At 40.6% G+C, this 24,524-nt stretch overlaps 1 protein-coding gene across 2 annotated transcripts in view; it reads left to right on the forward strand.

Moving 5' to 3' along the window:
• The window catches only part of CA11 (carbonic anhydrase 11), a 317,815-nt gene that overhangs the window by 223,039 nt on the left and 70,252 nt on the right, over positions 1-24,524 (forward strand). The window contains exons 3-5 of one of the 2 annotated variants that reach the window (XM_066605760.1): positions 14,269-14,411; positions 18,936-19,121; positions 22,967-23,062. In XM_066605760.1, coding sequence (XP_066461857.1) covers positions 14,269-14,411; positions 18,936-19,121; positions 22,967-23,062 — 425 coding nt within the window. The remainder of the gene's footprint in view (positions 1-14,268; positions 14,412-18,935; positions 19,122-22,966; positions 23,063-24,524) is intronic. The other variant, XM_066605762.1, reaches the window with a different exon arrangement.

Raw genomic sequence — 24,524 nt, forward strand, 5'->3', positions numbered from 1 at the left:
TTTATTTATAAAAAGGTTCGGATGCTTTACTACAAAGTGCATCCTATATTTACTATAGTGAATTTCTACTGTTCTGCTGGAGTTGTCTGACTCATGGCTTCTGTATACACAGTAATGGAAGAACTTCTAAAGTGATGTTAGGCTGCTTTCACACCTGCATAGGCATCAGTTCAGGGTTTCCATCTCTCTGCTCTGTTTTTGGAGGAGAGAAATTGAAACAAAACTGATACATTTTTCCCATTGATTTCAATGGGGTTTCAAAAAAAACAGAAAGGCTTCCTGTTGCTTCCACCATGTTTAATTTTTTGGGCAGGAACCTAGCACAATCTGCAGCATTATTTTTCCATAAGAAAAATAGAAACCTTCTTTTTTTTTTAAACCCCATTGAAATCAATGGAAAAAAACAGATCCGTTTTTTCAGCTTGATTTCCGTTTTTCTCCACCAAAAATGGAGCAGAGAGAGAAATCCTGAAGGAGCCATAATGCAGGTGTAAAAGCAGCCTTAGAGCCTATTTACACGGCCGTAGGCATTTTATGTGCGCCCCCGGTGTCGTAAGATTATCTCCACCCCTGCCCTGCCCCCTCCAATTGCAAACAGTGCCAATGGGCGGAGAGTAGAAGAGAAGGGGGACGGAGTTTAGCAGTCACGCTGCTAAACTCCCTCTCACCTCCCTTCTCCTGCAGCTGTCATTGGCTCCCATAGGAGTCAATGCAGCTGCCACCGCCGATGTAAAAGTGCCCCAATTGGGCAGTTTCACGCCGCGGAAATACACCCCTGTGCACTGATGCATTGTAAGCCAATGCATTAGAGGGGTAGCATATATTGGCCGGGCGTGAAAACCCGGCCGATATATGCCCGTGTGAATAAGCCCTTACCTCGATATGGACACTGAATGCCATTTAAAGTATGGAAACAGAATGGCTGCTCAGATAAATGGTTGACACTAAATACTTATCGGCTATGTACACCTTTGTATGCTTTAAAAAAAAAAATCAATGTATTTTTGAAAATGAAGACTTTTTGTAATGGGTTTTCATTACAAAATTGTAATTGCTTGAGTTCTATGCTTGTATTGTTTTCAAATGAGCTGCAGTCTGAGAGCTTATTCACATGACTGTATCCATTTATATGTTCACCCATATGCACCGTATAATCGCAAGAATGAAGAATTGCCGCAATCAAGTCCCGATCTTTGTTTGCGTATTTTCAGCCATTTACACGGCCGCTGCTCCATATTGGCCAAAAAAATACGCAGAAGTGATGAAAACCAGCGACCTTGTAAAGTGCTCAGAATAACCAATAATGCTTAAATCGTGCCAGCTATATTCTTTTCCCAGTCTGTCTTGTATGCTGGGTAACTTCCTCCCCCTCCATTTTTTCCAGCTTCCAATGAAGTCTATGTGAGCTTCCTGCGTATCTTGGAAAAAGATAAGGCAAGACCTATATTTTCACGCCACGTATGATTTCGATGACCGAAAATGGTCGTGTATGTGCTATTTTCCTCGGTATAATTATTTTACATGGCCCAAAATCGTTCATCTTAATGCATACATTGAAATCCAATGCTTCAGATGGTTGCAATTTTTGGGAATTTTTTTTTTTGTGCAGCTAAATACCTTCATAAATAAAATCGTGTGAATAGGCCCTAAAGTACTTAAATCTGAGCAAATTCTGTCAGACAGAGTAAACCTCATGTCCACGGCAGTATCGGTAAAACGCTACCAATCTTTGCAAACAGCGGGTCTGCTGGCAGAGACCGGTTATGGCTGTGAGTGTACTGTACCTGCCTGCATATCGCATGCACATGGACATGCGCAGTGTGACTTTTTTTATCTTTTAAATCTCCTGTTCTGTTTCAGGGCAGATTAAGACCAACGTGGTTTTGTACTCTTATGCGGCCATCATAATCACGGATGCATAACATGACAAAGTGAAACCATAGATATCAATGGATTTCAGTGGTTTTGTTTTCACTTTCAGGATTCTCACCTGTTAAGGTCCTAAAGATAGGACCTAAGATCGAGCAGCACCTATTTTTTCACTTTTTTTTTCAAACTCCTGCGCTCTGGCACAGAGTTTGAAAAGCTGGTAATGGGGAGTAGTTTCCCCTTATTTAGGCGCAAATATGCTCCTTGCTGCCGGGCATAATTGCACACACGCTCATCTAAATAAGCCCCCATGGCGGGGTAGTATATGAAAATGCTGTCCATACGCAATGTATTGCGTATGGACAGCGTTTCATACGCTGCCTATACCAATGTATAGGGTTCACACTGCATGGTACACAGAGAAATAGGGGATGCTGTGATCTATTTCTTGTGCGTATCAGCATGCAGTGTCTACAATGCAGGTCCATTGACTTTCATTGACTCCATTCACCACGTATCATGTGGCTGTGTAATGCAAGCATAATACGCAGTGAAAAAATGGACATGTACATGAGCCCTTAGCCTGCACCGCTGCTTTTAATGCACATTCACTGCCTTTCCACTGAGCTATTACGGAGTGCTGTGCGACAGTGCCAGGGGACGAGATCAGAACAGGGAAACTTACCATTACATAGGGCTGTATTTCACCCTTGGGGAATTTTCTGCTCTTATCAGCAGTGAGGGGAAATGACCAGCCACTACTAAAAAAAAGGATGAGATAGCTGTGGGCATTGTTATTCTACACAGCCACTGTAATAGGGAAGGGTGAGCTGAGTTTGTTTGCATTCATAAGAGAGAAAGCTGATAAGTGCTAGAAATTCCCCCAAGCCAGCAACTTCAATGTAAGAGCGTTTGCAAAGCAAGTATTAGGCTTTCTAAATGCATGAGAAGGAAAATTCATAAGAAAAACTGGAGTCACACAGAGGAGGTTTGTTTTTATGCTGTTTTAACTTTGCAGTTTGTGAGTATAATAAAAGGGACCTACCCATAATCCTCTTGTTGCCAAAGCTTTATTGCACTATATCTTGTCTCCTATCTCTGTATTACAAATGTCAGATGGTTTTTGAAGCAGACAAGTCTAATTGCGGAAAAAGAATAAACTTAGTTATAAAAGATCCTGCGCTCATAGGGTTCACCAATTAATATTCCAAGGATGTTTACGCCAAATAATAGAGACTTACTTTGGAGGAGGGGGAGCCTATCAGCATAGAAGACTGGTACTTGTTTCTGGGGTTCTTGGAGTGGCGATCACTTCTCAGCTGACATTCCATTCTTCGGTTTTCCGGTGAAGTGCATTTCGTAATGTATGACTAGTGGTTGAAAGAGATTTTCGGTTTGCTGCACCCGGTAAACCTTAACTGTCTGCGGGGAAACAATATTCTCTTTGCATATATTTCATGGGAAAATCATGAGCTCTAGCTGTCAGCCTAAAGCACATTCAGCCAACAGGTATCTAAAATGTGTATGCCAGCTTTATACGATTAATGGACATCTATGACTATGAGTGCATAGTTGTGAGGAAGTGCATGAATAGAACCACAAAAAAGCAATATATTTGTCAAAAAACTTTCAAGCTGTTTCTCTGATGCAACGCCCTACGCTGCAGAAAGAAGTTAGACAAATATTTTAGGAGTATGTATTAATTCTAATATAATTGACGAAAAACAGCAGAAGGAGGCAAACATATGTTCCATTTATCAAGTTAAAATGAGTGTAAATGATTACATTATTCCAATGGAATGTACACTGTGTCGTTCCATACATTAATAACGCATTTTCTTAGTCTCGTAGTTAGTAGTAATATTTTTAAGTATTATTAATGCTGCATCTGCGATCCAAGCCATTTAACATCCATTTGTTGGTTGTCAGAGTTTTTTGTCTGGCATATGTTGTACATGTTAATTTATTATTCTGCACACCATATGTTAAGCAGAAACCCAGCAGGTCATACATTTCTACACTTGATACATCATTAATAAACACATACTTGGTAATTTTGGCTACGTTTAATTCTTTTTAGGAAAAAGCTGTGGATTTTAACCCTTTGGGGTTGGTAATAGCCAACACAAGCTGTTACCATTTCAAATATTGTCTTTTGTTACAGCAAAGCTTTTATTTATCATGGCTGACCTCTCTGATACTTACCATGGCAAACATCCAAATTAGGTTTGTGAGATGGTTTGAGCTGGCACTTTCTGAAGAGTTTCACTATAAAATGCACACTGGCCCAGCAATCTTTTTAATCATTACAATAAGATTTTCTATGGAACACAGTGATGTTACCAGGCAACAACGGATGGTTTTCAGCAAATACAAATAGGTCTGCTTATAGCTGGAACATATTCGACTTCCATTCTTTGCAAATGTTTAATAAAAATATATTAATCCCTATAGTCTAATCAAGTGATGGCATATCATTAGAGGTCAGTCCCCCATAATCATGACAATGAAGGGTACATAGCATTGGTTTAGTAATGTGACCCCTAAGTTTTCCCTCCCATGGCTGTGTATGAAATTGTGAATTCGGTCATGCTGCCATGCCCTAAACCAGTGCTATGCCATCATGTTATAAGATGGGAGAACCCTTTTAAGCACTTTCTGATGTGCACCATACATCTGTAGCACATGACAGGTGTCATTGTTTAGAGCTGGCTTGTGAGCCGAGCCAGCTCCACACATGGCGGGTGTCAGCCATTTCTGACCACGGACACCTGCCAAAACAGCCACAATTGGAGAAAACTCTGATCGTGCCTTGTAACTCATTACATGCTGCAGTACATTTTTATATCGGAATTTAGTGCGGGGATGGTGATGTCCAGAATGGCCTCACCTGATGAGATTATGAGGTGATATTCATGTGTCATGGCAGCCTGGGCTCTTCTGAAGGCCCTTGGGCCACCATGAATGATTGCCTATTAAGATATGTCTATGGAAGGTCTTAATAGGATGTCAGTTATTAAGAATGCTAAAATGATGCAGATTTCCCCACTTAGTTGGGGACAGAATCAGCTCCCAAATCAATGACAAAATTCTACCATGTGAACAAGGTCTTAGGGATCTGTAAGCATCTCTTCTGAGACTCCATGGTCTCTGGGGAACGAGGCTGTGCTCCATTACTTTCCAGAGACTGCATTAGGGGGCTTTCACACATTGTGGACAGCTCTGCACCATTTAAATCCACACTAAAATCTGTATGTCTTACACACAAAGGGGCGCTATTACTATGTTTGGCACTAAGAGGGGCACAACTACTGTGTGTTACAAACAGAACAGCAACTAAGTGAGATTGAACAAGATAGGGGTATGGCTACATGTGCTATGTGGATTGTCTGTCTTCTAGTTCTTTGAAAGTTGGGAGGTATGGAATAATGGGTCATGTTCTGACATAATGTAGAAAGGAGGTAATCAGAGAAAAGTAAGATTAGGGGATTTGATAGACCTGTATAAAAAGATGTATTTTTAGGGCATGTTTAAACTTGCAGATATCAAGAGTAACCCAATTGGCTGAGATAGTGTATTCCACACAACCAATGCAATTTACATGTAAATATGTCTGCATGAAGCTGCCCTTAATCTCTTACCATTTTCTTGACCATTAATTTTCACTCATTGCAACCACATATCATTTAATTGTGACTAAGCACCCAATGAAGATGCATTCTTTCTTCTTTTGCGCTCATTGGGGTGATTGCTAAATTCTTCGTATCTCCCTTTCTGGTTTAAATTCTGGGCTATTTTCCCAGATTATTGATTCTAAAGTCTTTTCATCATTATTTCATTGGGAAATTAAATGTAGGGGTACAATATTTCCCATATTCTAGGGGTTATTTTAAGTCCTAGCGACCCCTGCGGTAGTGTGGCGGTTTGCTGTGTATGTGTGTCTTGAGCCCTATCTACATAATAAGTTTAAATTGCATTAATAAAAATACGTTTTTTAGCTATGTCTACTCTGTGAAGGGTTCTAAATTATAGTAGACTGTTCTGCCTCTGTGAATAGCTATAAAGCATGCCCACCCACACATCCATACAGATAATTCAGAAATGCAACGCCACCACCATGTAAGCTTTTATAAACATATATAATATACTTAATTAAACTGCAATTTAAAATACATGATGCATTTCCATTAAAAAACTAATTAAATAGCATTTACAGATTGTTATAAATCTCCCTAGAAGCCAAAATATCATATGTAGAGATGGTAGAATTGATTTTCCAAGTTCAAGACTTGGAGAGTGACGTATGCTTCAGAGCCTCAAAAGGGAATAGATTTTTTTTTTATAGCCTTTTTCATCCCAAGTCTGTATAGTAGTGTAAGGGCGCCCACCCACTGGCGTTTTTTTTTCCCTGCGAAATTCGCAGCATTTTTTTTCTCCTGGGGTCTATGGGACTTGTAATGTTAAAATCGCAATCGCGCAAAAAACGCCAGTGGGTGGGCGCCCTTAAGGAGAAACAACATGTGAAGTAACCTGCAGATTCAACATAGTAAATACCTGGAGAAGATTATTCAAAGTTTATTTGACTGACTCGTGGGTCTGGCATGCTACAGAAAATGAGTATCTGTCACAACTGTGCAAAAGTTTTAGGCATTATGTTAATTGACAAAAATAAACTATAGTCACTTCTATTTTTGAAAGTATTCTTATTTTGCAGCATTTTTCCACATCTGCCTAAAACTATTGCACAGTACAAACTCTTGACAGTGCCACACAGAGCGCCACTTGAATATAAAAATGCTACATACTGTGTCCCCTGAATAATGAATAAGCCCCTACTCTGCCCCTGATTAAATAATATCTGAGTAATAAATATGCCACCACTGTGCCCCAGTAATAAAACAACTCACTCACCTCCTTCATGCTCCCCCAGCATCTGTCACCTGCTACTTTGGCCTTTCCTGGTTGCCTGCATCACAGAAAAGGCACCAGTTGGCGGTGCGGGGAGTCGAGCGTGGTTTCCTGCAGCATTGCTGCTGTAGTCAATTGTATCCATGTCTTAATAAAGTGGACACCCTTGACTTCAGAGAAAGAGGAGCAGATTGCCACCTGTGCAGCAGCTGTTATTTTAACAACCAGTTGGAGAGAACAGGGTAGAACCAAGTAGAATCCCATCCCTGTGGCCATACTTATAGTACATGTGAGCTTTAGAGATCTGCTAACTTCCAGAACTTCCAGTCCACCCGAAATATTCCATTGTGAACTAGTGCAGGCATATGAAGTATCTTTGACACAGCAGTATAAACGGGTGTATATAAAGCATATTGGTGACTGCTTCTATAAATGAGAATACCAAAATACACAATGTTAAAATATGTATCAAAATGTACCATTTATACAGTTCACATCCTATTCAGCTCTTTTTATTCTGCCCTCCTAACAAATTGACTTACTTTAACCCCATAAGGACTGTAGTAGCCTTTGGCATAAATAATGCAGCAGATTTGTTTGTTTTTCCCTTCACGTATTTTGAAAGCCAACTTTAAACCATTATTTTATTGACAGATATACAGTATATGGCTTTGTTATGTGGGACAAGTTGTATTATGTAATAGCACCATTTTAAAGAGGTTGTCCAGTTTTTAACTACCGATGGTCTTTCAGCAGGAGAGGACATCTATAATCAATTGGCTAGCGGTCTTTCACTTGGGACCCCCATTGATAAGCTGTTTGCTGAGTTGGTGTGTTCATACAATGTTCCTATTGCAGTAGCCAGGCTTGGTATTGCAGGCCAAATTCCCATTCACTTCAATGCAAGCTGGACCTGCAATACCAAGCCTGGTCACTGCAGTGGGAACGAAGCTCTCTGCTTCCTGCAGAAATCAGCTCAGTGCATAAGCCCAGAGAACAACTGATTGGTGGGGGTCCCTGACAACGGACCCCTGTCAATCTACTACTGATGACTTATCCTTAGGATAAGCTTTCAATAGTTTACAACTGATAAACCCCCTTAAATTATGTACAAATTAGCATTTAAATTAGCATTTTGGGGCAGAATAGAAAATACTACGCAATTTTGTTATATTTCTATTGTTTTATGGTGCTTACTTTGCAATATACAGTAAATAATCTATTTTTATTTTATAGGTTACAATTATGGGAATAATACATATTTATACATTCTATTATGCATAATTATTGTTCTATTGTTTTATTTTAGAAACGTGTCTTAATTTAAAATACTATTGTCATATAAACCACTGTAGTCTCAACACAGCCTATCTCGTATATAGGAGATGCCAGGTGTACAAATGGAAATTTTTGACTATTGTAAGGGTTCAGTATCCAGTGTGAAAATTGTAACATTTGGGGAACTTGTGTCCATAGCTCCTACAGTGGCTCTGTATTTTTTTCTGGAAACGGTTCATTATTTGAGTGCTGTTGGTAACCCTCCTACATATTTATGTATATATGTACAAACAGGAACAAATATTATAGAATTAGGCCTCCTGCACACAGGCGGGTCGGACCCCGCATGCTTGATTCCTGCAGCGGAGTTCAACCCAGTGTCCAGCCAGTGTACCCAGCTTATCTGTCTGGCAGCTTCTGCACACGCTGTGGATGTTCCGGACGGCACTCCATGACGCATGGCTGTAGCCACCGGCAATGGGGCGGGTGACGCGTATCCCGTGAGACTTCCACAGTGCTCACTGCAGAAGTGTCACGGGATGGACAACTTCCATTTTAACTTCAATGGAAGTTGTCCATGCGTAACCCGCACAAAATCGCAGCATGCTGCGATTTATTCTTTGCGAGCGGATTTGATTTTGCAATTGATTTCCGTTCATGGAGATGAAATGGCATATTGCCATTGAATACTATGGGCTGTACTTGCTGGGGAGTCCGGAGGCGGATGCCCGCCGCGGACTCCACAGTGCAAATATGCCCTTGTGCAGGAAGCCTTACAAACTAATGACAATTCAAACAATAAGAGTCAGTGCCTTGTTTACAAGATCTTATAATCTATCAGGAAATGGGCTGACACAAGAGATACAAGTGCATAAAATAATCACCTGCCACTATCCATGGACACACAGATAGTGTGTGGAGAGTATTGAGTGCATTGGGTTTGGGAATTACTGTTGGATGAAGCATGCCTCCCAACTGTTCTAGATCTAGCAGCACAGTCCCAGGACGCATACAAGGTGCCTCAATGTCAACTATATCTGTGAATCAGGATGCAGATACAGGTGCACACAATGGTGAAGCAGGAGACCACCAGTTCCCAATTTCCCCAGTGGAGAGAGAATGTTGCCTGTTTGAACTGAGCCACAGATAGCAGAAATTGGGAGACATGTCTAGTGATCTCCTTCATAGGAAGAGGGTCAGGTGACTAGGCAGCATGATGACTCAGTGGGTAACATTTCTGCCTTGCAGTGCTCGGGTACTGTGTTCAAATCCCATCAAGAACAACATCTGCATGGAGTTTGTATGTTCTCCTTGTGTTTACATGAGTTTCCTCCCACACTCAAAAAACCTACAGATAAGTGATAAGTAAGCCCCAATGGAGAAAGAACACAATATGAAATGCTGAAAAGTTCTGTGTAATAGGCATGCACTATATAAATAAAGATGGTTATTCATTTTTTTAAAGTTAGAAGCACTGTTTATGTGTGGGGCATTACTAGAGGAATTAAGTGGGCGTATTATAGAGGCATCTCTGGGGGCACAATGGAGGCATCTCTACTCTGGGGACATCTTTGGGGCACTCACTAGAGAGGAATATTTATTGTAGGGACATCACTAGGGTACTAAGGAGGTATCTGTGTGTAAGGGCACTAAGGCGGAAAACTTGTGAGGGCATCTCTGAGGGGTACTTAAGGAGCACTTTTACTGTGTGGGGGCACTAATGAGGCATTATGAAAATGTGTGGGGCACAAAGGGGCATTGTTACTGTGTGGGGCACTAAGGGAGCCACCACTATTGTGTGTGTTACAAACAGGATGGCACAATTACTATTTAGTGGCACAAAGGTGACTAAGGGGGATTTAACAAGATAGGAGTATGGCTACATGTACTATGTGAATTGTTTGTCTTCTTGTTCTTTAAAGTTGGGAGGTATGGATGAATGGGTAATATTCTGACAAATAATGTAGAAGGGAGGTAAACAGAGAAGAGTTAGATTAGGTAATTTGATAGACCTGTATAAAAAGATGTATTTTTAGGGCATGTTTAACCCTTTCCAATCCACTGTCTGACTTCTGAAGTCATTATGATTTAAGGCTGTACAGCTCCAATGTTGGAAGACATCCGTAGGGGTTCTCTTACTGTATATTGTTAGCCTCTCTGCTGTCAGAGCCTATCCAACGTGTCACCTCATGCAGTACTGGCTTTAGCCAGCATATAGCGCCGTTGTATAGCAGCAGAAAAAGAGCAAGCCCCCTAGGAAAACCAGAATACAAATTGGGTATCAAGAATAAACCCAATTGGTTCAGTGTATTCCAGAACTGATGGAATTCAAGAAAAGTCTTAGATGGAAGTGGGAGGTTTGGACTATGGGTGATGTTAATAGTCTGAGTTTATTAGCATATTGGACAGCACAGGTAGGGTGGTAGACAGAGATGGGGCAGGAGATATAGGATGGTGCAGCATTGTAGAGCGTTTTAAATATGAGTGAGGAGTTTTCTAAATTGTATTCTGAAGTAAATTAGCGAAGTGACTGGCACAGAGAGGAGACATCAGTGTAGCAATTCGACGGAAAGATAAGCCTGGCTGCTGCTGCATGCAAGATGGACAGGAGCGGAAGACCAATTAGTACCAAGTTACAGTAGTCAAGATGAGTACGCATATGGGCAACAATAAAGACTTTTTGCTGTTTCCATGTAAAATCTGCAATCTGAATTAAGTAGTAAATAGTAAACCTCCAGAGCTGCAGTAAATAGCAATATATCCTTTAGTTTCATATCGCTGCATAAAAAGGCTGATTTGCCATTCGATACGTGAAACCGAAATGACAACTTGAGCAAACGATTAATTTAAGTGAAATTAAATTAGGTTAATTTGATTTCCTATTCAATTAGTCTTAATGTGCGTATAAGATAAGGAAATTAGATTTGGAACCTCACTGGGCACAGGGATTGGTGTGATTGGGTCCATCATCTGTAAAGCGCTGCAGAATGGGATCGAGCTATATAAATGATACGAGTAGCAATAAAGAAAAAATTAACCATAGTATATCCATTTGCCCAAGTAAATGCTGACATGTAAGCCTACAAGGACTCTAGAATATGTCAAGAACTGATGATAATGATGCAATGTAAGCAGTGAAATACCTAAAAGAAAGAATGGGGCAACATATCAATTATCTAAATTCCCCATCACCATTAGGGCTTATTTACACGAGCGTATATCAGCCGTCGTTTTCACAACCGGCCGATATACACTACCATCTGATGCATTGGATTCAAATGCATCAGATCACACGGACGTATTCCCGAAGCGTAAAAGCGCCCGGCCGACCAATATAGCGCTGGACGCTTTTACGCCGGGCAGGCAAGAGAGTCTTGGAACTATCTTTCTGCCCAGAATACGTTGGCCGCTGCATAGACTCCTATGGGAGCCAATGACAGCGGTCGGAGAAGGGACGTGGGGGTGAGTTTAGCAGCATGACTGCTAAACTCCCTCACCCTTCTCTTCTCCCCTCCGGCTGTTTGCAATGGGAGGGGATGGGACGGAGGTGGAGCTAAGCTGCGCCCCACCCTGCCCGTCTCATTGCTGCCTGTGGACCAGGGGCAGGGAGGGGGCGGAAGCGAGAGCCTAGCTCTGCCCCCAGCCATTGCAAACAGCTGGAGGGGAGGAGATGAGACGGCGATAGGGAGAGAAGGGGTAGACAGCTTAGCAGAACAGAGCTAAGCTGTCTCTCCCCAGCCAACGGCATTGCGGACCTCGCATATATGCACGGGGTTCAGGCCGTCTGAACGGGCGCACAAACATTAGATTTGTGCACCACTTCGCGTGTCTTTACGCCACCGGCTGACGCGCGTGAGAACGCCTACGACCCTGTGAAGGAGGCCTTAGGGTGATTTCATATGGGCGATAAAATTGCACAATGTGAGAGTGAGTAAAAATGCAGATTTAGGAAATCAATGATTTTCAATGGTTTCCTTCACGTCTGCGATGTTTTCACTGATGTGATTTTGCGAGAACAAAAAATAGATGCATGGCTCTATCCTTCTGCGATTTGCAACTTTTTTATCTCCCATGTTCCCCTATGGAGCCTCCTTTTGAACAAATCGCAACGCACAAAATTTTATTGCAGGCGGCAGAGATGCGATATTCTAAAAAAAATAAAAAATCGCTGACGCTCAAAAATCACGGGAACAAAGACACAATTTTACCACAACTTGTATGCTTACTTATTTGCCAGCGATACAGTTTCTTTGGATAGGGCAGTCCAGCACAAGATCTCACGCAATAGGAAAGGCTTGTCCCTCTTTCTCCAAGGTCCCACAGTAGCTGCAAAGTTTGCCTCTTAAATGTATGTTTTTGCATATAAATCTTTAATTTGCATATTATTTCCTTACATATATATATTTATGAATGCTGCAAAAACTGATTATATGGTATCTTACTATTTTTTGCCTGTTTTGTCATTGGTGAAATATAATAGAGAATTTGAGAAAATGTAAGTAAAAAAACTGACTTTGTAAAATAAAATAGCAAAACTGATTTTGAAACAAAAAAACAGGAGTTTCTATAAAGCTGTCGCATAAGAGGATAGCAGTACAATAAACAGTAGATAACAAATAGGGGGGGGGCACTGGTGCAAATTCTATGTTGGGGATGTAATGTGGTTTTTAGTTGGTTTTAACCTTTTATGTATAGGTTTTAATGAATCTTATCATGTTTAATTAACACACATGTACTGACACACTGTTTTACACTAGAAGAGGCTTTCCAGTGAAACCCAGGCTTGAGTTGCTATATGGTAGGCTAATACAATGACCTCTGCAGTGTTTTATTTATGTGGTTTCATTTTTATCTTGTAAGCATGATAAATGGACACTTTTTCTGATATTTTGTGGCATTAGAGTGTTAGGGCTTATTCACAAGAGCGTATATCGGCTGCCGTTTTCACGGTCAGCTGATATACGCTACTATCTGAGCTGTCTTTCCCCTTCCCTCCCCCTCGCCAGCTCTCTGCCTCCCTCCTCCCCTCCATTTGTTTGGAATGGGAGGGGGTGTGGGTTGAGATAAGCTCCCACCCCTCCCCCTCCCATTGCAAACAGCTGGAGGGGAGGAGAGGGGCAAAGAGTAGGGAAGGGAAGGGGGAAGACAGCTCAGATAGTAGCGCATATCAGCTGGCCATTAAAACAGCGTCCGATATACGCTCCTGTGAATAAACCCTTAAATAGTATTATGATGCCACTTACTGAACGGCTACCCATTCTGCCAAATGCCAGGGATCCTTGTGTTGACATCTACAGTAGACATTCTGCAGGCTACTTGGCAAAACTACATCAACAGCATTTCTGGGGATGTAGTTTTGAGGCATTTTCTGCAAATGGTGAGAAGGTCCCTGTGAGGAGCACATTCATAACCTAAGTCTACACTGAGCAAGGAGGTGTATTTTATACATGATGTACATTATTAGTTTTTATGTCACTTGGACCAAAATAAAGCAGAGCAAATCCTACCAGGACTTCTAGGAGAGAGAGGAAGAATCCAGCATACACCGCCCACAGACACTGATTGACAGTTTTTTTCTATCAGTATGTGTACAAGAAAGATTGTCAACCACTGTGTGTGGGTGGAGTAAGCAGGACTCTCTCTGTCTCTCCTAGAGTATGTCCACAAGTGATGGATCTACCGTGGATTTTCTTTGCGGACTGTCCACACAGAAAATCCACAGCATTTACTATAGCAGCAATTTCAATAAGATTTTCAAAATCTCATTTATGCTCTGTGGAGGATATCTACCTAAAATCCATGCGGAAATTAACCTGCAGTGCGAAATTTTAATCCACAGCATGTCAATTAGCTACAGCGGATTTGTGGTGCAGCTCTGCAAATGTGGGGTAGAATTCCATATCAAAGCCTACACCAAATAGTATGGATGGTGGACGCTCTGCAGCAATTTCCGCCCAGTGTGGACATACTCCTAGGCGTCCTGTTGGGGATTTCTCTGCTATTTCCTCCTGCTCCAACTCGCATACACCTATATATAATGGAGCTCAGCTTCTCTCCTTCTACCCTATCCAGCAGAAATCACCTGACAGCTTCACTTTAAGTAATTGTGCTTTTGTTGCAAAAAAAAAGTGCATTCATCTAAAAATGAGATTAAAATGAGAAAAAAAAGCAATCCTACTGAACCAACAGAAATTGCACTTGACTCTATTGCAGGTCCTGCATTCTGGGGCCTGGTGAACTCCGCATGGAATTTATGCACAATTGGCAAGCGACAATCTCCTATCAACATTAATACCAGCCAAATAATCTTTGATCCCTTTTTGTCCCCTCTTAGGCTGAGCATGGAAGAAAAGAAGGTATTTTCCTTTTCTGCCTTTTTATTTGCCTTCTGTATTTTGGAGTGTGCAATAATCTAGAAACAGCGCTTTGTATGACATAATGAGGCCAGTTTGAATGCAGTATGTATTCACATTTTCATAGCTTCATACATAGAAATAGTAATTGTGTATTCCCAGTAGAATATGAAACATCTGATATAATGACAGGCTGTGTGACAGAGATATCTGCTTTAAAGACATATCTGCTTTATCTTTGAAAATATTTCACAGGTTACGTATAGATGCTGTATAATTTACATAAAAATACTATGCAAATGCTTCGCTTCACTTATTTTGTACTGATCCTGAGTCACAGCCTGCATTATAGTCCCTTCGCATCCAGAGCAGCATTCAAAATTCTTAAAGTGAATGTTTTTCCTTGTACACCATTTTATTTTTTGGCTCAAAGAGATGTACATTTTTGCAGATTTTTTAAAATTTACTTTTGCATTAGCTGTGACTGCACTTAAGGTACTGCAACGTCCCATAGGGAGACCCTGGCACCTGACATACATGGGAAGCTGGGAGGGTAAAGTGATGGCTTGTCACGGCGGCACATAACAAACTCCTTTCCTAGAGGGATACATTCAGTCAAGGCCAGAGTAAAATGTGGGCTGTAGTTGTCACGGGTGACACCACCACTCCTACACACTGAAATGACCTTCGGCGGAGAATAAATGTAAACCACAGGTCCCTAGGAATGGTAAGGGCCTGACATAAACATTTACTTGAAAAGTTGAACAGAATACACAAGGCAGTTCACTTTAAGACTTTACAGTGCAGGTAAATGACTTCCAAATGTAGTAAAGATTATTCTCTTGCAGTACCTCCACCCCAACTCAGAGACACGCAGGTGTGACAGTAAAAGGTTGTACCTCTTCGCGGTGATCCTGGCTCTGGACGGCCGCGTAGGAAAATTAGGCAGAGAGGTAGTACCTCTGCATTGGCATTGTCAGAAGAAGTAATTACTTACAATTGCTCTCTCTCAATCTTGGGGCTCACTCCATTCACATTCAGAATTCAGACATCCTGGGAAATCTATCCTCCTCTTCCATCTTAACCACAAGGGGACTAAAGGTGCCTCCTTGTGGCTCTGTGCTTTAGACTCTCTCACACTCAGAAGATAAAACTCCTTTCCCACTCTCAATCACTCCTATTTATACCTTCTCCCATACTACGTGACATGACAGACTTGATATATTTACATGCAAACTTGGATTTTATTAAAGTTAACCTCTCAAGTGCCGCAGCTGTGCAACACACATACTGGAAATGACAAGACAGGCTTGCACAGTGCATCCACATAGGACAAACAAGTATGGCCTTTATGGAGGGGACCAGGATGATGTGCTGGGCCACTACAGTAGCATTACATGGGACAATTGTTGGGTGCTTAAGCACCAGACAACTGTTGCTCCTGTGCTTTCACACAGCCATTCAGTGAAGGGAGGGAACGCACCAGAACCTACATCCATTTACAGTGAACAGGCAGTCGTTGTAAGGTGAACAGTGCCTGTTTACACAAACCGATAGTCACTTGGTTTATAGGTGAGCTAAAAAACAATGAAAACTGATAGCCACCATATTTCACAATGCAAATGTGTTTAAAAAAAACCTTCGTAATTTTCAGAGAATTAGTCCAATTGTTAACATTCATTTACTAAAAGTACATGCAAAACTTTATGGAATAATTTCACTGTTATGCCATATTTATTCAGGAAGTATGAAATGCATTTATTTCCAAAAGCTCTCATTTCTGTAGTATTTGAAATCTTATCCAGTAGCTCTATTTTGACAAATGAGTAAATATTGATTTCTAAAGGTCACTCAATAGAACAGCATTTATTATCAATACAACCGCTATATCCAGTTAGTGACTAATAGCTAAAAATGTAACAAAATAGCTATTTTTTGAGAGGCAAGTTTATAGGTCTTGAATTAACTCACGAGACGGAACGTGGAAAACTTACTGATCACATCAGGGCTGCTTCTTGAAAAATTAGGGAATAGAACAGACATCCATGAAGTGCCCGATACATAATGCGAACCAGCACAGCTTCTATAAAGTACCAAAATTCTTTATTACGACATCTTTGAAACAGAGACTAGTAAAATAGCAGGCACATTTTAGACTGAACCTCCTGTCGTTTGAAGTGTCAGACCACTGTCTTCTATACACATTCATGATTTTTTAACTAGATTGTTTTTATTGCTTCTTAACTTCAACAATCAATCAAACTACTTGTCCGTTAGTATGTATGTGTGTGGGTGCTTCTCATGCTTTGCCCCCTGGTAACGTCATCCCTCCGGCTTCTGACATCATATGGCGACTGAATCATTCCTCCATACAGTCACTGAAAAATATCACCATACAGTGAAAGTATATAGTTGGTGTCACACACTGGCGTATTTGTGTGCTCAGTTAACAGAGAATAGAACCTATTGGTCTCATTCACATTTCCATATTTTGTGCGCGCATTTTGGTCTCAACATGCTCTACTTTCATGAGCATTTGTGCAGCAAAGGTCCCCATAGAAGTCAATGGGAGGTGGGGCAAATGCATGTAATACACAAGGAGATGAGCAATACGCTGGGTAATTCCACTGGAAAAACAACACATCTGGAACTCATTAGATGAATTAACTATTTCAATTGGTGCATCTTTGTTTGCCTTGCGCAAATAAACATACCCTGCAGGCAGAAAAAGTACAGTAAAATACAATGATACGTGTGCAAAAAAGCTGCACTGAGGTGTGTGCAAATGCACGTGTGCCAGTGTGATGCTGGCTCAAGGCTAGACTTTCACCACATTTGAGAGATCTGTTCTACAATTTTTTTTTTAATCAAAAGTATGAAAGGATCCTAGAAAAGGGCAGAATTAAAAGTTATCCTATTTAAGGCTTAGGTTCTGTCTCCCTTCTCTTTGGTGCTGGGATTCCTTTCCCCTGTATGTCACATTAAAACAAATGTACTGGAGAATGAATCTCTGCAGTATAAAACCAGCCACCATAAAGTGACTGAATAAAACTACTACACTGTTCAGCAGCTAAGTTCTGCTTCACACACGCCATATTCACTGTGGACTTACTGCAGCAGCAAACCCACAGCAAATATGCTGGAAAACTGCAGTGACCAAATCTGCACCTGAAGGGTACGGATTTGGTAGTAGTTTTTTGTAGCAGTACTACTGCAGATTTTTTAACCCTTGTATTTCAACAGTTGAAATCCGCAGCATAAATAGTCATGCTACAGATTTACAATCTGCTGCAGAATTATTGTGGAACATTTCTACTCCATGTGCAGGAGATTTTAGGAGTCTCTTCCACTTGGCTTGTACTATAAAAATTTACTGCTGAAATTCTGCAGTATTTCCATCATGTGTGAAGCCAGTTTAAGGGTTACAGCTTTGATCTTCTACAGTAGGGAAGGGGTTAATTCCACCCACACTAGAGGTCTAAGGTATTAAAGGAATTAATTCAACCTTTGCTGGTGGTCTAGGATATTAAAGGGGTTCATACAGGGATAGTGAAATTAAACTGCCCCAACTCAGAGGTGTCTGGAGGATGCTCTGCTGCTCCAAATAAGACAAAATTTGGACAACTGCCACGTCAGATGACGTGCTTGCTGTTTATGAAAAAACATTTTAACAAAAAAAGTTATTGATAGGTGGCACTGTAGCAATGGAAATCACACTACAAATGTTCAATAAGTCTCCTTTGATTTTCAACATCGCTCTCCATTCTCCAATAACGTGCTTTCCACCATTCTGCCCTTTAGAATTGACACTGATGCAGGCCTGTTACGGTAGACATGGTCTGCTACAACGCCGCCTATAAGACTATTTTTGCAATTTTTTTTTTTATGTCACCACAATCTTTCTGCTTTTCGGCAAGCCCAGCTAAGTTATCTCTGATCCTGGACTTTGCAGGTTGGTGTCAGCTGTATGATATAACTGGTATTTGCTGCACAAACAGGCTCAACTCCTCAGCCCACTCTATACATTCTCTGCGTGCATGTACCATAAATATACAGCAGATTGCACTAAGGTTAAATTATGACATTTTATTCCATTTAGTGGGAAGATGTCTTTAGCTTTTTGGGGTGCAGCAATTATATATGACGGATATTCATCCAGATACTGACATTTTAGTGACGAAGTAACAGCAGATATGGCCTGCATACAACAGACAAAAATTGGTGGCCAGGGGTAATTGTTGCATGCTCGGCACATTTCACACAACATTTTCATATTAATACCTGGACACCTGACACCCATACAAAATACATTAGTGTTACACATGATCAATCATGCAGCGTGGGTGAATTTGGAGAGATGTACCGGTATACACTTTTGGGAGAAAAAGGGACCTTTTAAAGCTCTTTTTAAGATTTGATTATTTTTCTCCTTTTATTTTTTATTTGTGTGTAGTAGTATCTAATAATATTATAGCAGGCATCTTTAGTTAAACGAGATACCATTTAGATTTGTCTATTGTGTTGCAGATCAGTGGAACAATGCACAACACGGGACGACATGTGTCCTTCCGTCTGGACAAGCAGCTTCAAGTTAATATTTCTGGTGGCCCCCTATTGTATAATCATCGACTTGAAGAGATAATGTTGCATTTTGGCAGCGAGAATGGCATTGGGTCAGAACATCTCATGAACAAAGAGGCTGCTGCTGGAGAGGTGACTAATAACAGACATAATTAGACTAATCTATTAATACATTTTATTCAGTAATTACAGTGAGATACTAAAAGCAATTTAATTATAAAACATTCCAGTTATTGAATAGATCTGGCTGAAATGTAAAAAGAGCGGTAACGGCTGAATAGGTGAGTTAATGATGGATGGGATAGATAGACAGACAGACATGAGATAGATAGATACATAGATATAGATAGATAGATAGATAGATAGATAGATAGATAGATAGATAGATAGATAGATAGATAGATATAGATATTAGATAGATAGATAGATAGATAGATAGATAGATAGATAGATAGACAGACAGACACGAGATAGATAGATACATAGATAGGAGATCGATAGATAGATAGATAGATAGATAGGAGATAGATAGATAGATAGATAGATAGATAGATAGATAAATAGATAGGAGATAGATAGATAGATAGATAGATAGATAGATAGATATAGATATTAGATAGATAGATAGATAGATAGATAGATAGATAGATATGAGATAGATAGACGTGAGATGATAGATAAGATAATGATGTGTTTCTCTATAATGAAATTGGTGCTCTTTCTCACGCACATGGCAGTACAATTGTATGTAGCCATAACAGGGACAACCATCGACTTGCTACCCTACCATGCCTCTGCATACCTCCAATTTCATGCACAGGCACATAGTTTATTTTGTCAGATTCCGCATTAATCAGGTGGGACCCGTACCTCTGTGACCTGCACCTAACTCGAAAAAAGCTCTTCCCCCCACCAGTCCCAGCTTACCTGTGCTGCCTGAGATGGCTGGCCTCTACAGAAATATCCAGGTTGACTGCTCTACACTGTTTCAATAACTCCCATAGAACTCAATGGGAGTTGTCTAAGCAGAGCAGCACAAAAAGTTATGTTGTTTCCACATCTCAGCAGTGCTATGCTATTTTCATAGCTCTTATTTACTTCTATGGGCGTTACAAAAATAGTGTAGAACAGTCAGTTTAACTGTTTCCATAATCCATGCTAATGATGGCCTCCGCATTCGGATGGCTATTCTGTCTTAGTCATGATTGGCTGGAGTTGGACTATCCCTTTTAATGTACATAAAGTTTGGCTTTCTAGGTCTAAAGTATGTGTACCATCACTACTGCAAAAATATTAATGAAGCACCCCTACCTCCATTTCTTTTGCCTAGATTGCTACTAATATTAAGGTAATGGTAAATAGAGAACTAAACAGTGTTGGTGATCTCTTATGTCATTAACAAACCAGGTTCATTAAAATGAGAGAAAATGACATCATTTCTCTTTAAATAGAAACGTTTAATGTAATTCTATGGGAGCCTTTAAATAAGAGTCATAAATGATAGTTTTAATTCAAGTCCAACTGTGCCACATTATATGAATACATAAGACACAAGTACTGAAGCAAGTGCCTAGTTTGATTAATTTGCCTAAGTGAAGCCCTCAATGAAGCTATTTTATATTTTTATGTCACTGCTGCTTAGTTATGGAAACATTACTTATCTGTAGAGTAAATCAATAATTTGAATAGATTAGAGCGCAATAAAATATAGATGAGTTTGCGTAGATAAATACTATATTAATATCAAATGCATTGTTTCACTGTAATAATGTTTTGCTTCCTTAATGGGTTTCATGTTCTGCAGTTTTCTTTTGTTGTTTTGCACATTATTGCTGTTTAGATCAAATACAGAATAGTCTGTAGCTTTAAATCCCATGCTAAACCAGTACTGATGGTCCGGTGGTTCGGTGGTCCTTCATTGCACTCAGTTTACATCGATGTAAACATTGCCTAACTGAAATATGACCATTGTAGCCAATCATTGGCCTCAGAGTTTGTGCAACATTTTGGCCAATGATTGGCTAAAGTTAAATTATAGTATAAATACAGTACTTGTCTTTGCTAAAAAAGAATTTCTATGAATTTGGACTCTCAATTCTTAGAACAAAAGGGCAATGGTGCTTGTTAAAATACCCAAGCCCCTACGTCAAAGACCGTAGAATTTCGCAACTGAGACTTTTTGACACAATTATAGTTCCCAGTTTCCTAAGAAGCAATACTTCCTCATTCATATTCATAGATGCACTCCTGAAAAGAAATGGAAGATGGATAGCCTGCCAGCCATCATTTCAATGGCAGTAATCTCAACAAAGCAAAATGCTGGACAAAGCGTCCATGACCCCAAAAAAGGGAATAAATACAGTTTATATAGTTGTCCTCATTGTGGAATTGTTTAGTGGTTGTCAAACACATAAATGAATATCTATCCAGCAGATTAATAATGGGGGCACAGAGCAAAACTTGAATAGTAGATGTAAAGGGTTAATGCCTTCTGGAGAATCCTATCTCAGTTTACCGCACATGCAGAAAAAAACTCAAGTTCCCAAATAGCTTCATTTTTCTAAAGTATGGCATTCTCAACATTCCTGGTTGTTGGCAGCTCGTTGTCTGGGGTTTGAATTTATGGTCATCCCTGTGATCTTGCAATCGTGGCCGTACTTGCACCATTCAAACTGAATGATTTTTATCACTGGTGGCTGGGATTTTAGGAGTGTGCATGCTAAAGCATGTATGGTAGTTCTATCCCTGGCCACTTCCATACTTCTCTATTGAGCTGTATTGGATGGCTTCTTAGCATGTGTGTGAGCACTGAAGCTGTTCTACAGAAGCTCTTTTCTCTGCTTATAGCTGACAAGGAGAGATGAGCGAATGTACTCGTTTAGGGCGATTTCGCACTCGAGCACCGCTTTTCTCGAGTAACTGACTACTCGGGCGAAAAGATTCGGGGGGCGCCGGGGGTGAGCGGGGGCTTGCAGAGGGGAGTGGGGGGGGGAGAGAGCTCCCCCTGTTCCCCACTGCTACCCCCCGCTCCACCACGCCGCCCCTACCGGCGCCCCCCGAATCTTTTTGCCCGAGTAGTCAGTTACTCGAAAAAAGCTGTGCTCTAGTGCGAAATCACCCTAAACGAGTACGTTCGCTCATCTCTAGTGACAAGCCCTTACCAGGGCTATCAGTGTATTTTGGGAGCATGCACTTTCAGGCCAGCAGTACAATGAGGTATGCACGGCAACACTGGCTTGAACTGTCCATCAACTGGAGGTACTTTCCACAGAAGGAATGCAGAAGTGGTTGGGAGCAATGTAAAGAAGATCAGGTGAAACAAGGCGATAGGAGTACCCATTTTAAGTTTTGATCATGGGCATATCCTCCTTAGATGGGAATAGAGAATGTGCATATCAAGTGTTGTTAACTTTCACAAGAAGAGAGCATATAGTAGCAAAGCAGGATCTTCCAGTTAGTATTAATAGGCTACCATGCAATCTCCTGCAGTAGTGCCACATTTTATTTATTGAGTTGTAGTGGAGGCCCTGGAGACCAGATTCCCACCGATCAAACATTGATGGTGTATCCTAAGCATAGGCTATCAATGTTAAACGTCCTGGAGATCCCCATTAAGGTTTGTTCATAGACTCTGGAAGGCAAAAAGTCTTTGAAAAACTTCTGGAAGAAGCAACATTATCTCTGAAAGGTAGTGTGAACAGCCTTACTGACTTTACAGCTGTTAGAAGCATTGTATAAAGCCATAAGCATATCTAGGGGTCTGAAACATCTCTTATAGTTAGCTGCTAAGCCATTAAAACACACACACATTTTCTTATGTTTTTCTCTTCTTTTTATGAAGCTATTAATCTGTGCTTGTTCATGCCTGCTCTCTCTATTTCCTACTTATCCAACCTGTTTCTTTGAAACTATGACCCTTGACTTTCTATCTTCTCTTTTAGCTACTGACCTTGTGAGATACCCCTCTCTTATTACAGGTACAGCTGATTCATTATAACCAGGATTTGTACAGTAATGTCAGCGAGGCATCCCGCAACCCCAATGGCCTGGCTATAATCTCTTTGTTCGTGAATGTGAGTTCTTGTGTTTCATGCAGTGAATGCACGCTTTTCTCATTTTTCTAGTATTAAATGCAGAGATCCCTCTTATTCTAGTTCTTTTATTGCATGATTAGTTTTGATGGTCAGTGTAAAATCTCCTCAGTAGGTGATTCAATAATAGGTTACTGTTACTATGAAAATGTATTATAAATTAGTATTATATTACTGTGTATTATAAGTTGTCATTTAGAATTGTGAACATTTCTTGGGCTGAAAATGTAAAGTACTTTGTATAAAGTAGGAACAGTGTAAGATAATATGTAACAAAGTTAAATACAGTAGTTGATGATCAAGAGGAAGGTGTATGAGGTGGATGGCAATTGTCCCATATTAGGAAAAAAAATCCTTCCCAACTCCAAATATGGCAAACAGAAAAATCATTTGATCAATGTCCCATCTCCAGAAATCAAATATTATCTCTGTCTGTCTATATTATATTTTCCAAGGATGGCAACCAGGCGTCTCTTAAACGTGTTCATTGAATGCACAATCACAACATTGTGTGGCAGAGAGTTCCATAGTCTCACTGCTCTTACCCTAAAGAATCCTTGTCTATTATTGTAGTGAAACCTTTCCTCTAGACATAAAGGACGCCCATTTTGTCATTATTTCAGGCCTAGGTGTAATGATTTAAAGCTTTCCAATTTTAGACTAAGGACAAACATAAGAAGTCTATATATTATGGACCACAGCAGAAGGAAGATTTTCGTGCCATGCACCAACTTCAGAGGGGTACACTGCTGCATTGCGGGAGTGGGCAAGTATAAAAAGTACCCATGGGAATGAAACCGGTTCCCATTAAATCACACATTGGATTTTGATGATCTCCATCATCTTCAGACTCTTTCATGTCTGTCGCATGAGTTAGTGTGATCCTTCTCTCATCTGTGAAGAGAACGGGGTAATGGTGGACCTGCCAATTTTGGTGCTCTCTGGCGAATGCCAATTGAGCTGCATGGCACAGGGCTGTGAGCACAGATCCTACTACAGGATGCTGGGCCCTCATGCCACCCTCTTGAAGTCTTGTTTCTGACACTTTGGTCAGAAACATGTAGATCAGTAAGCCCCTGGAGGTCAGCTCAAAGGAGCAGATACTAGTCCTGATGCTGAGTTCAAGGCTTTCTACTGCGCAGCTTTCCTCATGTAACGACCGATGTCCTGGTATTTGCTGCATGCTCTTGAGACTGTTCTGGAAGACAAAGCAAGCTTTCTTGTGATGGCATTTATGGATGTGCCATCCTGGAGCAGCGTCACTACATGTGCAACCTGATTGGGCTAGAGGTACCATCTCATCCTACCAGTATTGATAATGACCTTAGCCAAAAGCAAAACTAGAGAAGAACCCGTCAGTAAAGATAAGGAGGAAGCAAATGTCTATAGCCACTACTTGCAAATTTAGTAGGGCTTATTGGTGGGTAATTATGATTCTTTTTTT

Source organism: Eleutherodactylus coqui, chromosome 6 (genome assembly GCF_035609145.1).
Source record: "Eleutherodactylus coqui strain aEleCoq1 chromosome 6, aEleCoq1.hap1, whole genome shotgun sequence".
NCBI classification, from domain to species: domain Eukaryota; kingdom Metazoa; phylum Chordata; class Amphibia; order Anura; family Eleutherodactylidae; genus Eleutherodactylus; species Eleutherodactylus coqui.